This window comes from Molothrus aeneus, chromosome 11 (genome assembly GCF_037042795.1).
Source record: "Molothrus aeneus isolate 106 chromosome 11, BPBGC_Maene_1.0, whole genome shotgun sequence".
Classification (NCBI taxonomy): Eukaryota; Metazoa; Chordata; class Aves; order Passeriformes; family Icteridae; genus Molothrus; species Molothrus aeneus.
Window position 1 is genome coordinate 15,019,848 of NC_089656.1, and position 14,528 is coordinate 15,034,375.

General features: G+C 55.5%; 1 protein-coding gene across 1 annotated transcript in view; it reads right to left on the reverse strand.

Moving 5' to 3' along the window:
• CNGB1 (cyclic nucleotide gated channel subunit beta 1) overlaps positions 1–11,896 on the reverse strand; it is a 28,677-nt gene extending 16,781 nt beyond the window's left edge. Inside the window, exons 1-14 of the mRNA XM_066557735.1 lie at positions 11,657–11,896; positions 11,210–11,301; positions 10,977–11,103; positions 10,721–10,763; positions 10,491–10,557; positions 10,259–10,340; positions 9,353–9,389; positions 8,847–8,997; positions 8,667–8,742; positions 8,095–8,131; positions 4,246–4,411; positions 3,001–3,759; positions 695–824; positions 286–360 (exon numbers count right to left, since the gene is read on the reverse strand). Coding sequence (XP_066413832.1) covers positions 286–360; positions 695–824; positions 3,001–3,759; positions 4,246–4,411; positions 8,095–8,131; positions 8,667–8,742; positions 8,847–8,997; positions 9,353–9,389; positions 10,259–10,340; positions 10,491–10,557; positions 10,721–10,763; positions 10,977–11,103; positions 11,210–11,301; positions 11,657–11,761 — 1,947 coding nt within the window. The 5' untranslated portion in view covers positions 11,762–11,896. The remainder of the gene's footprint in view (positions 1–285; positions 361–694; positions 825–3,000; positions 3,760–4,245; positions 4,412–8,094; positions 8,132–8,666; positions 8,743–8,846; positions 8,998–9,352; positions 9,390–10,258; positions 10,341–10,490; positions 10,558–10,720; positions 10,764–10,976; positions 11,104–11,209; positions 11,302–11,656) is intronic.
• Positions 11,897–14,528: the final 2,632 nt, after the last annotated feature.

A 14,528-nucleotide genomic window follows, 5' to 3' on the forward strand; every position in this document is an offset into this window, starting at 1 on the left:
CAAAGGGAGGAAAGTGGTAGAGAAAATACCTTTTATCCCTGTACATCCTCCAGCTGAAGGAGAAACTCTTATTTCACATCAGGGATTGCTGAATCAACAGGACTAACAGCATTGTACATTCAGAGCTAGCTCCAGACAATGCCAATATTGCCATTGTGCTGTGCCCACAGGATGTTTTGCCCTGTGAACAGTCCTGACTGGCCCTGCAGGCTGCAGAGAAGTCAGCTCCCTGCTCCCTGCCAGCAGGAGAGGAGAAGCTGGATTCTCCCCCCATCCCTGCCTCACTCCATCCCAATCTGGCACCATACACCTTGTACCTTCAGCATCAGTTTCAGCAGCTTCAGCTGTCTCCTCTTCCACCTTCAAAATGAAAAAGAAAGCCATTTTAAGGAGAAAAAGCCCATTCTGTCAGTGCAAGAGCAGCCTTTGCAGCTTGACTGGCTGCCCCATGTCCCTCCTGCTCAGACTCTCAGCCTGTTCAGTGCCCACTCTGGAGGGTGAGAGGAGCCTTCCCTCCACCCACAGCCACTTCTGCTGGCCCAGCTTCAGGGATGGGGACACCCTGGTGGGCAGCATGGCCTGTGCCCAGCCCAGCCTGCTCCTGCCAGGGCACTGCATCCCCTCAGAGAAGCTCTGAGCCCCCGGGCAGAGCAGGAGCCCAGTGCAGGGGGCCAAGCAGGGAGCGGTGCTGTACCTGCACAAGGGCACCTTGCAGATTACTTATCTCAACTTCCTCCAGCTGCTCAGCCCTGAGGGCCTCCTGGGCAAGGCAGGCTTCATCCACACCCTCATCAGCAGGGGGACAAGGAGGCTGCAGCAGGGGTCTGGAAGGGAGAGAAAAAATACTGCATGGGAGACCAGGTGAGAGGTGATAAATAAATCAGGGCATTGCATGGGCATGGGCAAAACCTGCACAGGCAGAAAGATCCAGGCAGAATGTTTCTCCTCCTGTGCATCATTTCTCATATAATTAAAATGGGACAAATAAAAAGCCAAAATCTAATTTCCAGTAAGGCTTTCCCACAGGCACTATTCAAATCCCATGTTTGCCTGTGCAAGACACCACCAGGACACATAATTCTCATTTTCCTTCCTAAGCAAGCACAGGCCTCAGCTCCACCATTCTGACAAAGGGGCTCTCAAGACTGATTTTGTTGCTTTAATATAACTTCATAACTGAAATGAAAGCACCTCAAATGTTGCTCTGTGCATTTACCTCTTGATTTGCTCTTTCCTGGCAAGAAATGCAAAGCAGGGATTTGGCATAATGAGAATTTTAAGACAGCTAAATGCATGAAAATATTTGTTTTGTTATTTTTAATAATTTTCCCCCTTCATATTTAAAATTATGCTCCCTTCAAATGTGGTCACAAATCTTTCCATCCTAAACTAGAAAATCTAAACTAAAAAAAAAAAATCTTTCCTTCCTAAACTAGACCAAGGGAGACCTGTTGGTCTCTCTTTTCCCAGTAAACAAACACATTGAAGGATGGAGTAGCATCTCATTCACTCCACAACTGAGGCTCAAGTTTCTACAATGAAGCTCCAGGAACAGATTTTGATGAAATACAAACATATGGGTTTAACAGTGAGTAATCATGTGTTTTCAGCTCCTTCCTGAAAATCTAGCTACTTTAGAGGAATTAACACAGAATAATATTGTAGTGCTAGGTAATAAATCCCTAAATGTTTATCTCATGTGAAATCAGAGCAAACTACTAATCTGAGCAGAAAGATGTCTCCCAATAGCATCCAGACCAAAGTCACCACCTTCCACAAGAGCTCGGCTATTTTCTACAACAGGAAAAAATGTAAAATTGTACCTACTTGTATGAAGCAGCATCAACACATCATCCTGTCTTTACATTCAGCTCTGTAGCACTCAAAATAATCTCGAGTGCCCTGAATTAATGGGCATGGTTTAAACAGCACGGCCCATCTCCCGAAGCTGGCAGCTCCCGCCTCCCAAAGGCTCAGGAGGGGCTGCGGTTGCTACGGGCGGCCGCGATGGAGACGGAGCCCGAGTCACCAGGAGACGCTCCTGTCACCAGGTGCCGCGTCAGCAGCGAGCCCTGGGGCAGCCGGTGGCCAAAGCATCCCTCCTGCCTGCCATCCCTCCTGCCTGCCACCCCTCCTGCCTGCCATCCCTCCTGCGTGCCACCCCTCTCTCCTGCCATCCCTCCTGCATGCCATCCCTCCTGCCTGCCACCCCTCCTGCGTGCCATCCCTCCTGCGTGCCATCCCTCCTGCGTACCACCCCTCCTGCCTGCCATCCCTCCTGCGTGCCACCCCTCCTGCGTGCCATCCCTCCTGCGTGCCATCCCTCCTGCGTGCCATCCCTCCTGCGTGCCATCCCTCCTGCATGCCATCCCTCCTGCCTGCCACCCCTCCTGCGTGCCATCCCTCCTGCCTGCCACCCCTCCTGCGTGCCATCCCTCCTGCCTGCCATCCCTCCTGCCTGCCATCCCTCCTGCGTGCCATCCCTCTCTCCTGCCATCCCTCCTGCCTGCCATCCCTCCTGCGTACCACCCCTCCTGCGTGCCATCCCTCCTGCCTGCCATCCCTCCTGCGTGCCATCCCTCCCCAGAACACCCATCCCTCCTGCCTGCCATCCCTCCTGCCTGCCATCCCTCCTGCCTGCCATCCCTCCTGCCTGCCATCCCTCCCCAGAACACCCATCCCTCCTGCCTGCCATCCCTCCTGCCTGCCACCCCTCCTGCCTGCCATCCCTCCTGCGTGCCATCCCTCCTGCGTGCCATCCCTCCCCAGAACACCCATCCCTCCTGCCTGCCATCCCTCTCTCCTGCCATCCTTCCTGCTTGCCATCCCTGCCCAGCACAGCCATCCCTGCCCAGCACAGCCATCCCTGCCCAGCCTGCCAGGCTGGGAGCTCTGCTCTGCCGTGGGTGTTTCAGCCTCTCCAGCTGGTGAACGCACTTGAAACAAAAGCTGCAATCGCTCGTTTCCAACAAAGCCCTAAAGGCAACGGGAGCCACTCACTCTGCACTCTCCTGCTGCTCCTCCTCTTTCTTATCTTCCTCTTTCTTCTTCTCCTTCTCCTTCTCTTTTTTCCTCTCCTTCTCTTTCTTCCTTTTCTCCTCTTTCTTCTTCACCTCCTCCTTCTTCTTCTTCTCTTCTTTCTTCTTCACCTCCTCCTTCCTCTCCTCTTCCTCTTTCCTCCTCTCCTCTTCCTCTTTCTTCCTGTCCTCCTCCTCTATCTTCCTCTCCTCTTCCTCTTTCCTCCTCTCCTCTTCCTCTTTCTTCCTGTCCTCCTCTTCTATCTTCCTCTCTTCTTCCCCATTTTCCCTGTTCTCCTCCTTCTCTTTCTTCCTCTCCTCTTCCTCTTTTTTCCGGTCTTCCTCCTCTTGCTTCATCTTCTCCTCCTCCTCTTGCTTCATCTCCTCTTCCTCATTTTTCCTGTCCTCTTCCTCTTTCCTCCTCTCTTCTTCCTCCTCTTTCCTGTCCTCCTCCTCTTGCTTCCTCTCCTTTTCCTCCTTTCTCCTGTCCTCTTCCTCTTTCCTGTCCTTTTTCTTTTGCTTCATCTCTTCTTTCCTCTCTTCTTCCTCTGGCTTCATCTCCTCTTCTTTCCTCTCCTCCTCTTGCTTCATCTCCTCTTCCTCTTTCTTCCTCTCCTCCTCTTCTTCTTTCTTCCTTTCCTCTTCCTCTTTCTTCCTCTCTTCCTCCTCCTCCTCCTCTTTCTTCTCCTCCTCCTCCTTTTCTTCATCCCCCTTGGCAGTGTTTGGGGAGCACAAACAGATTCTGGAAAGGAGAAGCTCATGAGTTGAAGCCCCCCCAGCTCTGAACACACTGCCCAGCCCTTGGGCAGACCCCAGCATGGTTTCTATGGCAGAAGCAAGGGTGAATTATACAGAGACAGCTTCCATTTCTGAATGGCATTCCAGCTGCATGCACCACTGCTGGAACAAAGCCTCTTGCCCTGGGGCCAAATTCTACTCACAGGAGCCCAAGCAGAGCCTCCCTCACCTGTCCTCTGCAAGGCACTGTGAGCATTGCTCCCGTGGCTCTGCACTAACCTGAGACACCAGGAGAAAAAGATATTTGATCAAGCACCTTTTGGATCCTGCTGGGGGATGTCCTCCTTTTTAGAAACAGGCACCTTGGCTGCCAGCACCAGCCCTTGCAAGGATGGATGCCCAGGGACAGGCTTGTCCCCTCCCATGGCCACCACACTGGTGGCTGGAGAGCACACAGACCTGCCCATCAACAGCATCTCCCTTCCCCTACCTGGGCTCTTCTTCCTGAGGCTCCTCCTGTATGGTGGGAAGGGAATGAGGATCTGCCTGCAGCTCAGCCTCGTGAGCCCAGGCTGTCATCTCTTCATTCATCTGGCCATCCTCCATCTCTTCCAGGATGAGATGGGTTTCCTCCTGCTGCCCAGGGGCTGCATGAACTGAAACAGGAACCGGGAGAGGGAGGTGATGAAGGGACAGGGACAGCAGCAGCTTCTCCAGAGCCAGGGCAGGGCCCAGGTTTGCTGTGCTCAGCGGGGCAGTGCTGAAGCAGCTCTCAGCCTGGGCAGCTGGGCAGCCCTGCTGCCCCTGTGTGGATATTCCCAGTTCAGTCCAAGAAAGAACAGAGACAATTTCTCCCAGGCTGGGAGAGCCTGGGAATCTTAGAGGAAAAGAATTAAACCAATTATTATCTCTCTTTCTGTAACCATTGTTTATAGTTATGGTTCTCCACAGTGTGCTGTTCAAAGTATGCCAATAGTGTGAGTGAGATGCTTCTACTTTGAGACCAGTCAAGGATCACCTTATCACCACATGATAAAAAGACCCACAACTTTCACTAAAGGGGCCTTCTGATCCACCTGAGGACTGGAGTCTTTCTTTCTGTCCCTGACTCAACAGCATCACCCCTGAGCTGGGCTGCCCAGGTGCCTTGGGCTCCTTTGTCAGAAGGAAGAAGAAAATTCACCATTTTCTGCCAAGCACAGCCAAAACCCCACAAAGGCCTTGAGCAACCTGGTCTAGTGGAAATGTCCCTGCCCACAGCAAGGGGGGTGGAACTGGTTCAGCTTTAAGGGCCCTGCCAACCCAAACCATGCTGTGAGTCTATGAAAGCCACGATCCTCTGCACACAGATGAGTGCTGGCTGCCCTGCACGTGCAGCCTCCTCTACCAGCAGTGTCCTGGCCCACCTCCAGGCCATGTTTTCACCCTCCTTGCAATCTGGAAGAGCCCAAAGCCTTTCCCCTATGTGAATTTCTGCCCTAGCACAGCCCAAGGGCCCTGGGTCTGCAAGACCCAACCCAGAGCCCACATCACAGCACTCAAGCACCATGTCCTGCCTGCTCTGAGCACCCTCCCCAAGGAACATCCCACAGCACTTCCCAGCATCTCTAGGGCAAAACCCACAGCAGGTTACTGGGTTTAGGCAGCTGCAGAGTGAAGAGTCTGAACCCATGAGGAGCCCTCTCCCTGTCCCAGGGGTGCCCATCCTGCCACATCAGGCTCGCACCAGAGAAACGGGAGGAGGAAGCACATCCACTCGCTGGAAAACCAGTTTATTTTGAGGTCTGCCTGACAGCAAAACTTACATGTCCACAGCAAAGCTAATAGGAAATGTGCAAAGTGAACTACAGAAAGGCAGGAAACCTGTGCAGTGTCATATCTGTGGCTTATTTACCCACCCCATGGTGTCCACAATGCCTTTAGCCCATTCCCTCTGGATTTCCATTAATTAAAACACGGGGCAGCAATCACGGAAATGGCTTTTAAAGCACACCATGGCTTTTGGATACATTATATGAAAATGTGGTAAATACTAAAACTGTGTCCTGGTACAAGCAAGATTCATTTTAAACACAGGGGGTGGATCTCAAGGGGTCTCCTGGCTCACAACTCATTGTTAGAATTGCCTGGATGGTCCTTGAGAGATGCAACAGTGGGAGATCTTAACCTGGCCTATCAATACATCAGGGGGCTTATTCAAAATATGGAAAAAGGCTTTTTACCAAAGTCTGTAAGGACAAGGGGCAACAGTTTTAAACTGAAAGAGGGACATTCATATTGGACAAAAGGAAGGAATAGTGTGCTGTGGCTGCTCCATGCTGGAAGTGTTCAAGGCCAGGTTGGACAGGGCCTGGAGCAACTTTGTCCAATGGACAGGGAAGTTGGACCAGATCATCTTCAAAGGTCACTCACAACCCAAACCAGACTGCTACTCCCAGGTCAGTATCCAAAACCTGGGGCTCCCACCGCCCTGAGCCCAGCATGCCTGCCCTGGCCATGCCTGCCTGCAACCTCTGGGCTGGAGACAGCCCCTGGAATCCCCTCCCTGCTGGGACATTCCTGCTGCTGCATCCATGGAGCTGAGAGCTTCAGGAGGGAGCAGCCATAGCTGGGGGTAAGGAGAGTTTGGGGTAAGTTCTCTCAGAAGAAGAGCCTGGGCAAATATGTTTAACCATGAACTCCAACCTATTCACCTAGAGATAACCTCACCCTCCTGATTTGCTGCTGCAAATCAGAGCCCTTTCCACTTGCTGGGAGGAAACACTCAGTTATGGAAGAAAAGCAACAAGGAGCTGACAAGAGCTTCAAGAGGTTTATAACATTACACCTCAGAGGCAGAAGTTGACTCAATGAAGCCTGGAGATTTCAGCTGGGGGTCTTGGGGTGAATATTCAGATGTGGGGGCATTGACAGGGCCAGGAGTGCTGGGAGACTGCAGCAAGAGGATTTCTGCCACTGAGGTGTCCTGAGTGATGCTTTTCTACCATCCTGTAAATTATAGCTCCCATTTCACAGACACCATCCTGCAAAACCAGCAGCTCCAATTCCCAGAGCAAAGAGGGAGCCAAGTGGGACAGCCCTGGGGCTGGGTCCCTGTGCCAGCCTTGGGTCCCCACTGCCCCAGCTGGGAAGGAGCTGGACACCATTTGCAGATTCCCCTTTGCTTTTCCTCCCCAGCTGTGCTTTCTCCTCAGGTTGGTCTCTTTTGGGTGTGGGAAGGGCTGGTTTGCCATGGTCTTCGTTTTCCGTTTGTTTCAGAGGCGCTAAGCCCCTTTGCCCCCTGAAACAAAAGGAGAAGGAAAACATTAATGAGTGTGCTGGCAGTCTGGTGCCAGGGCAGATCTCTTGCTTGACTCAATAATTCCCTTCCTTGGGCAGGTTAAGTGACCTGGAGATGCCTCAAGGCACCAAAGCCAGCTGGGCACCAGGGCTGTGCTCACCCAGCAGCATCCCTGGCTCTGCCTCTTCCCGAGCTCCATGGCAGCACACAGGGCTCCAGTTTGTACAAACACATGGAGAAATGCCTTCCCCCAGGATTTCCCTCTCTCAGCTTCTGCCAAGGGGCTGTTGGCCTTTGGGAGCAACCTCCCAGCATATCCCTGGGGGTGTGCATTTTCCATGTGCCTCAACTGTCCCTGCTGCCATCAGGAGCTCCCGCAGCCCAACCAGCCACTCCTTTCAAGGGACAGCACTTGCACAGGGTGTGTAACCCTGCTCAGACCATCCACAGAGGCAGCTGTGGCTCTGCATTTTGTCCAGCATCCCCCAAAGTGGCTGCAGTGGGGAGCCAAGCCCCCCCTGCCTGCAGAGCTGGTGCTTGATGCCCTCCATGGGCATGCAGCAGTGTGAACCCTGCAGGTTTTCCCACAACCATGCAGATTCCATTCTAAGACATCTAACCCCAGCATTTTGTTTTCCTGGGGTACCTTCCTAGACATCTCACACCAGGTTTGGCAAACACCAAAGGAGAGAAAGAAAGCAGCAGGTTTGAATTCCCTTGTAAATTCTTTGATCAAATCCCTCCAGGTCCAGCACAGCTCAGGACAGACCCTGGTTTCAGCACTAACCTGAAAACCCAGGACCTGAGGCTGTGGCATGCTGCACTTGGAGACTCCCTCAGCCTGAGTTTTACCAAGCCCACAACACAGCTCAGCAACAGCTCCCTCTTCTCAAGTGTCAACAGCCTCCCATGGCTTCCCTGGGGGGTTCCAGGGGCTCCTGAGCTGGCACCCAGGGCAGACCAGGGGATAAAGGTGCCAGTGACCCCTCTTCCCAGTAACCCAAGCCAATAAAGAGCTTGGCAGTCAAACCACCATGAAGAAATGGAGCCATCACTTACTTTGTTCCACAGGACTCGAGGTTGCTGTGGCCACTCCCTGTCAAGAGGAGAAGGGAACCATGAGACACCGCTCATTTTCAATAACCCTTAATTTTTTACCCTCAATGCCCCTTTCAGTACAGCTAGCCCTTTTACTCTAAATACCCCATTTTTGTGGCAAGTTGGATGGTTTGGCCATGGGCATGAGCATCCCCACACTCAATGGTACAGAGCAGGAGTTTGCCTGGGGGCCAGGGAAGGAAAGGAAACCTCTGTAAAGCTGCTGGTGCTTCTCCTTAGAGCTGGGACCACACCTGCATGAGATGCCAGAGCCTGGACACCAGCCAGTGCTGCACAGAAAGGCAAGGGAACAGTAAAGATAGCACATGCTACAGGATCTCCTGCTGCTCAGAAGCCAAACATTGGCTTTCATCAGCTAAGCAGGTCATGGGGACTTGTTCTCCCGACAGAACTGGGTGACAGCCCAGAGCAGGTCCCAGCACCGATCTAGTGGCATCTGCAGGGCAGGGGACGCCCTGCTCATCAGGGATGTGGTGTTCCCGTGCTCTTTCCCTGTCCATCAGGCAGCCTACCTGTGTGTCCTGCTTCTCCCTGGTCACCGGCTGCGGCATCACCTTCTCCAGCCCCTGGATAAACCAGCTGAACATCCTGCAGACAAGAAACCCCTGGTAGGGCTGGCAGCCAGAGCCTTTCTCCAGCACCAGCCACCCCTGTGGCCAGCAGAGCCTGGCAGAAGGTGCCCCTGTGGTTACCTGGTGCCATCCCCAGCCCCGGGCTGGGGGCTCAGGGCAGCCCCTGGCTCTGGCTGGCCCTGGGCTGCCACTGCCTTCGCTGCCGCTGTGGTGCTTGGAGCGCCTGGAGCGCTGGGTTTAGACTTCTCCTGGGTTTTAGTCCCTTCTGTGCCTGCTCAGGTTTATTGGAAAGAAGGAGGATTGGCAATGGAGCTGTCATAAATTGTTGGGAAGCGGAGCAAGCCAGGAAGTGTCGCCCTGTCCCGCAGAGGGACAGGCCTCGGGGGCTCCCCTGGCAGCCTGCCTGGGGTGAGGACATGGGGACAGATGGGGATGCAGGCTGTGGAGGGCTGTGCCAGGATGGCAGGACCTTTGTCCCCACCCCTGGGACACGTGTCCCCACCCCTCCTGGCACAGAGGGAATCCTGGAGACAAGGCCAGCCCGGCCCAGCCCAGCCCGGCCCAGCCCAGCCCGGCCCAGCCCAGCCCGGCCCAGCTGGGGTCGCGGATCGGATCGGATCGCTCACCTTCCACCGCGCCTTCACTCTTCTCCTTCGGCTCTGTCTGCAGAGGGACAGAGGGACGGATGGACGTGGCAAAGCACTGCCCACGGCCTCAGGCCACCCCAGGTGGACATGTCCCCAGCACAAGAGGACCCTCATGCTCATCCCTACATGCTCAGCCCCACATGCTCATCCCCTCATGCTCATCCCCACATGCTCATCCCCTCATGCTCATCCCCACATGCTCAGCCCCTCATGCTCATCCCCCCTCATGCTCATCCCCTCATGCTCATCCCCTCATGCTCATCCCCACATGCTCAGCCCCACATGCTCAGCCCCTCATGCTCACCCCCCCATGCTCAGCCCCACATGCTCAGCCCCACATGCTCAGCCCCACACGCTCATGCCCTCATGCTCATCCCCACATGCTCATCCCCACATGCTCAGCCCCACATGCTCAACCCCACACGCTCATGCCCACATGCTCAGCCCCACATGCTCAGCCCCACACGCTCATGCCCACATGCTCAGCCCCACATGCTCAGCCCCACACGCTCATCCCCACATGCTCAGCCCCTCATGCTCATCCCCACATGCTCAGCCCCTCATGCTCATGCCCACATGCTCAGCCCCTCATGCTCAGCCCCACACACTGCCCGCTCTGGTTTCAGCCCCACTGCCCTGACAACAAGCAGTTAACCCAGACACCAGCGCTGCTGACCCCAGCCCGTCAGTCCCAAAGGAAGGATTCTCCCTGCATCAGGGTGGAGGAACACCGGGACAGCACCAGAGGTCTCTTTTTGCTCTGCGGAATTCCCTTGGGTTTTCCTTCCCAGGGTCCCAGCTGTGCAGAGGATGAAGGCAGGGAGCTCGCCCCATTCTCCTCTCTGCCCGGTAGCCCCCGCTCCTCCCGAGCTAGGCAGCGCTCACCTCCGGCTTTTTCATCCCCTCTGGCTGCGGCAAAATCCTCTCGAAGCCCTGGGAGAGCCAGCTGAGCACTCGTTGTCCTGCCCTGCGGGGAGAGCGCCGCGCTCGGGGAGCTCATCCTGCTCCCTGCTGCCCTCCCACACCCCCCGGCCTGGAGGGGACCCACCGCTGCTCCGGGGAGCTCATCCTGCTCCCTGCTGCCCTCCCACACCCCCCGGCCCGGCCGGGCACCCACCATTGCTCCGGGGTGCTCTCCGGCTCCCCCTCGGACACGTCCTCCTCGGCATCGAAGGGAGTTATCTCTGCAAGGAGAGCACTGCTGTGGCCATGGGGAATTGCACTGCTGGCAGCTTCAGGTGTCCCCATCAGCCAGCGCAAGGGGACAATAGTGCCGGCGTCACCAGCCGGGGAGTGGGATGGGGAGTCCCAGGATGCTGCACGCTACAAACCCCCAGCTCTCCTTACCCAGACCATCGTCGTCCTCATCTCCAATGACCTGGACCTCTGTCTGAAAAGCCAAACATATTGTCTGAAAACCTGACAGCCCAAGAGGGGGAAAACCTGCCCTTTCCCCAAGGATGGATGAATGTAGAAACCCATGCAGGGCAGGTTTAGTGCTCCCAGTTAGCACCGGGAGAGTGATAAGAAGGAAAAAAGAAGAAAAGGTAAAAAGAGGCAGAAGCTCAAATATACCAAATAATGTCCCAGATCTGTCTCCTACCTCATCAGCAATGTCAATGCTTGTCTCGAAGCTCTTCCCGAGTGCCTGCAGCCCTGGGGCTGGGGCTGGCTGGGGAATCACCTTCTCCAGCCCATGGGAGAGCCAGGAGAGCACACTGCTCCCCACACTGCCAGGGAAACGGGTGAGTCAAGCTGGGAACACCATCCAAGGCATCCCCAATAAAAAGCAAAATCCCAAGAAATCATGCTGCACAAAGGGTGCAGGAGCTGTACCTGTCAAACACAGAACTTGATTCCTCAGAAGCCACAAAGGTCACTTTCTTTTCTATTTCTTCAACAGCAGCAGGGGAAAATAAGACAAGCTCCTATCACCACTCTGGCAGCCCCAGGAGGCCAGGCAGGAGTGGGACAGGAGGGTAAAGGAGCACTGATGCGCAGCCTGAGCCATGTGGGGCTTACCCTCCGTGCGTGCCCGCTCAGCAGCATCTGTGGGGCCAGCAGCCTTTCCTGTCGGTGCCTTCAGGACAAAAGGCAGGAGGTGGCAGAGAATGAGGCACAGGGGACACTGTCCCTGTTCAAAGGTGGCTGCAAACCCCAGGGACTCCCCGTGCTCCTGCAGGAATGCATCCCAGCCCCCTTCCCTGCTGGGGATGCTGCAGTGCTGGGGATGGACGCAGAGGCACCAGGCACCTCTCACCATGCTCATGGTGTCCCCATCACCCCCCGGGCTGGCCCCCTGCTCACCTTGGCTGGCTGCACAGGGGTCTCCTCTGCCACGTGGGGCACGGGGGGCTGGGGCACCACCCGGTCAATCCAGCCCATCATCCCGCTGGCTGTGGGCACTGCCTGGGCTCTCCAGCTGGCAGGAGCCCAGCACGGGGGTGCACACTGCCCAGGAACACCAGCCACTCACTGGGCTGTCTCCTGAGCAGCCCAAGAAGGTCCTTGGTGTCCCTCTGCCTCCAGGTCCTGCGTGGGAAACACGGCACTGCGGCACAACCAGAGCAAACCCCAGCTCAACCCTCATCCCTCACTGCTATTGGGAGCAAAATAAACACTCTTTTATTCTCACCATCTCAGTTAAACTTGCTTTTCCTGAAGGTAACTCCTCAGTTAGGTGTTTTATTTTCACACCTGTCCTGACTAGGAAGCCATTGCAGATAGATCACAGAGGCTGTGATGCTCTGCCCTACTCTCCCCATCATTTTTCATTTGAGGGAAGCTGAACAGTAATTTGAAGATGTTTTTTATGAGGAAGTTCATGTCACAACACACAAATCCCCTCTTTTTGTCCCTACAAAACAACTCTGCTCCACCACCTTTCAGCCACACCCCAGGGACTTGGTGGCTGCTGGGGCACCTGCTGGGTGCTCTGGCAAAGGCAGCAAAGGCACCCAGCACTGGCTGCTGTGATGTTGATAGGGCAGGGAAAAGTGAGATTTTGCAGAGCTGTCCAAGCTCTGGCTGCTTGGTCTTTTTGGGTCCCTTCCTTCCCTTTGTGAAGCCAGGCTAGGATACAGAGCCAAGTGATGCTGCACATTCCCCTTAGGTACTGAACAAGAGCTGGGGGCTCTCAGCCAGCTCAAACTGGGGGTGTCACTTCTTGTTGTCTCTCTGAAGGGATGTGCTTTGCCCAAAATGCCCCTCTAAAGATACCCCACTCTGCCCAAAATGAAGGGCTCAGGAGCACCTCAGACAGCCACAGGTGCTACCTGTGAAGGGCAAAAGGAAGCAGAGCCCTGAGCTCCTTCCAGCCTGGCCAGGAGACTGCACAGGAGTTTCAATCCCAGTCCCACATGCAGCAGGAAGAGGCTGGAAGCTGCTCAGCACTGGGCTCTTTGAATTAACCCCTCATGCAGCTGTCAGACATGCAGGACATCTTCAGTTCCCTTGAGATGGCTCACTGGGGGCTCTCCAAAGCCAAACTCCAGGCTGGGGTTTGCAGGAAGGGTGATGTGTGCCCTCAGCCCTTTGCTTGCCTGCAACTCCATGCACTCTCTCAGAGACCCCCAGACCCCACAGCTGGACAGAGCAGCTGTAAAACACCTCCTGAGGCCTGACAGCCAGAAATCAATTAAATCACCTTGTATCTCACTGGGTACAAGGGATTAAGGAGCTGTGAACACCCTGGGAACAGCAAGGAAAAGCTGCCAGTGCCTGCAGCAGAGGCATTTCCACCCATGCTTTGGTCCCAAAGAAGCCCAGGGTCCATGGGCACAAGTGAGCCCAAACAATCCTGGAGAAAGTCCCCTGAGGCTGCAACGTGCCCCCCTTGTCAGCCAAGGGCTCCTCCTCCCTCACCATGAGTTTGTGCAGCTGTAACAGCCTGGACCATATCCCTGTCCTTGGTCTGGGAGACAAAGTGGAGGGCAGAGTCTGTTCCTCTGCCAGATCTGAACAAGAAATGGGCAGAAACATTTGTGGGTCCCCACAAAACTAGCTGCTGAAAGAAATAGGAATAAGGAGCCAGGATTTGCCTTCAGTGACATGAAAGAGTTGGCAGCCTTCTGCACCCTGCATTGCAGGCACCCAGCGGTGCCACCACCTGTTGTGGCAGCTCCTTTTGCCAGCCAGCAAAGGGCCTTGGTCTCATTTCTAAGAGCAAGAAGGGCACAGACCCACAGCCCCATTTGGAGCAGGGAGCACCGTGGCCTTTCCTTCCCCCCCCCAGCAGCTGATGAAACCTCCACACCACCCAGCCCTCGCAGCATCACTCCCCATGGACCAGCACAGCTCCTCCCCCGGCTGTTTCAGATCCCCAAACCCCCTGGGATGGCAGAGGTGGCCCTGCAGAGCCTCCCTCGCCTCCCTGGCTGCCACTTACCCCCGCGGGCTCAGCACTGCCTCCCTGGGCAGCCACCCTGGGTCGGAGGGCTCCCCTGGCCACTGCAGCTCGCCACTGCCCCCCCAGCCACCCCGATCGGCTCAGGGCTCTGCGGGGATTAGCCCTGTGCTGCCTGCAAATGGGATTACTGCCACCCAGCTGTCCTGAGTGCCCCGGCTTCCAGCAGCCTGCCTGCCTTTGGTGCAGCAGGGTGCTGAAAAAAAACCAAAAAAAACCAAACCCAAAATCAAACAGGTTTGAGCGCTCTCAAAATCCCAAAGGTACCCCAGGCACTCACCAGCAGTGATGTGGGGAAGGCAGGAGTCTCACCCATGGGCAGGGGGTGCAGGGATGTGCAGAGGAGCAGCACTGGAGCTGCTGAAACCCCGTGGGGTGACACAAGGTGATGTGCCAAGGGTGCTCCACCCACAGCTCTGCCCCAGCTCCTGAGCAACCACAGCAAATCTGCGCTGGGCTGGGCTAAGCCTCCCCTTGCTGAGCCTGCCAATTGCTGCTTGATCCGTTTACCTCCAGCCCTGCACGACTGCCAGCCTTTCCCACTGCCCCTAATCTTGGCCACAATGACACCCTGGAATCCAGGTGCCAACATGGCTTCTGTGGCCCATGTCCAGCATGTTTCTGCATGCCCAGAGCTCCCTGACCTGCTTCCTCCTTCCCTGGCTCCATGGGTGGGCAACGAGTACCCATCCTGCCGAGCCTCAGAGCTCTGTAGCAGGCTCCTCTCGTGCTGTCACAGGATGAGGGATG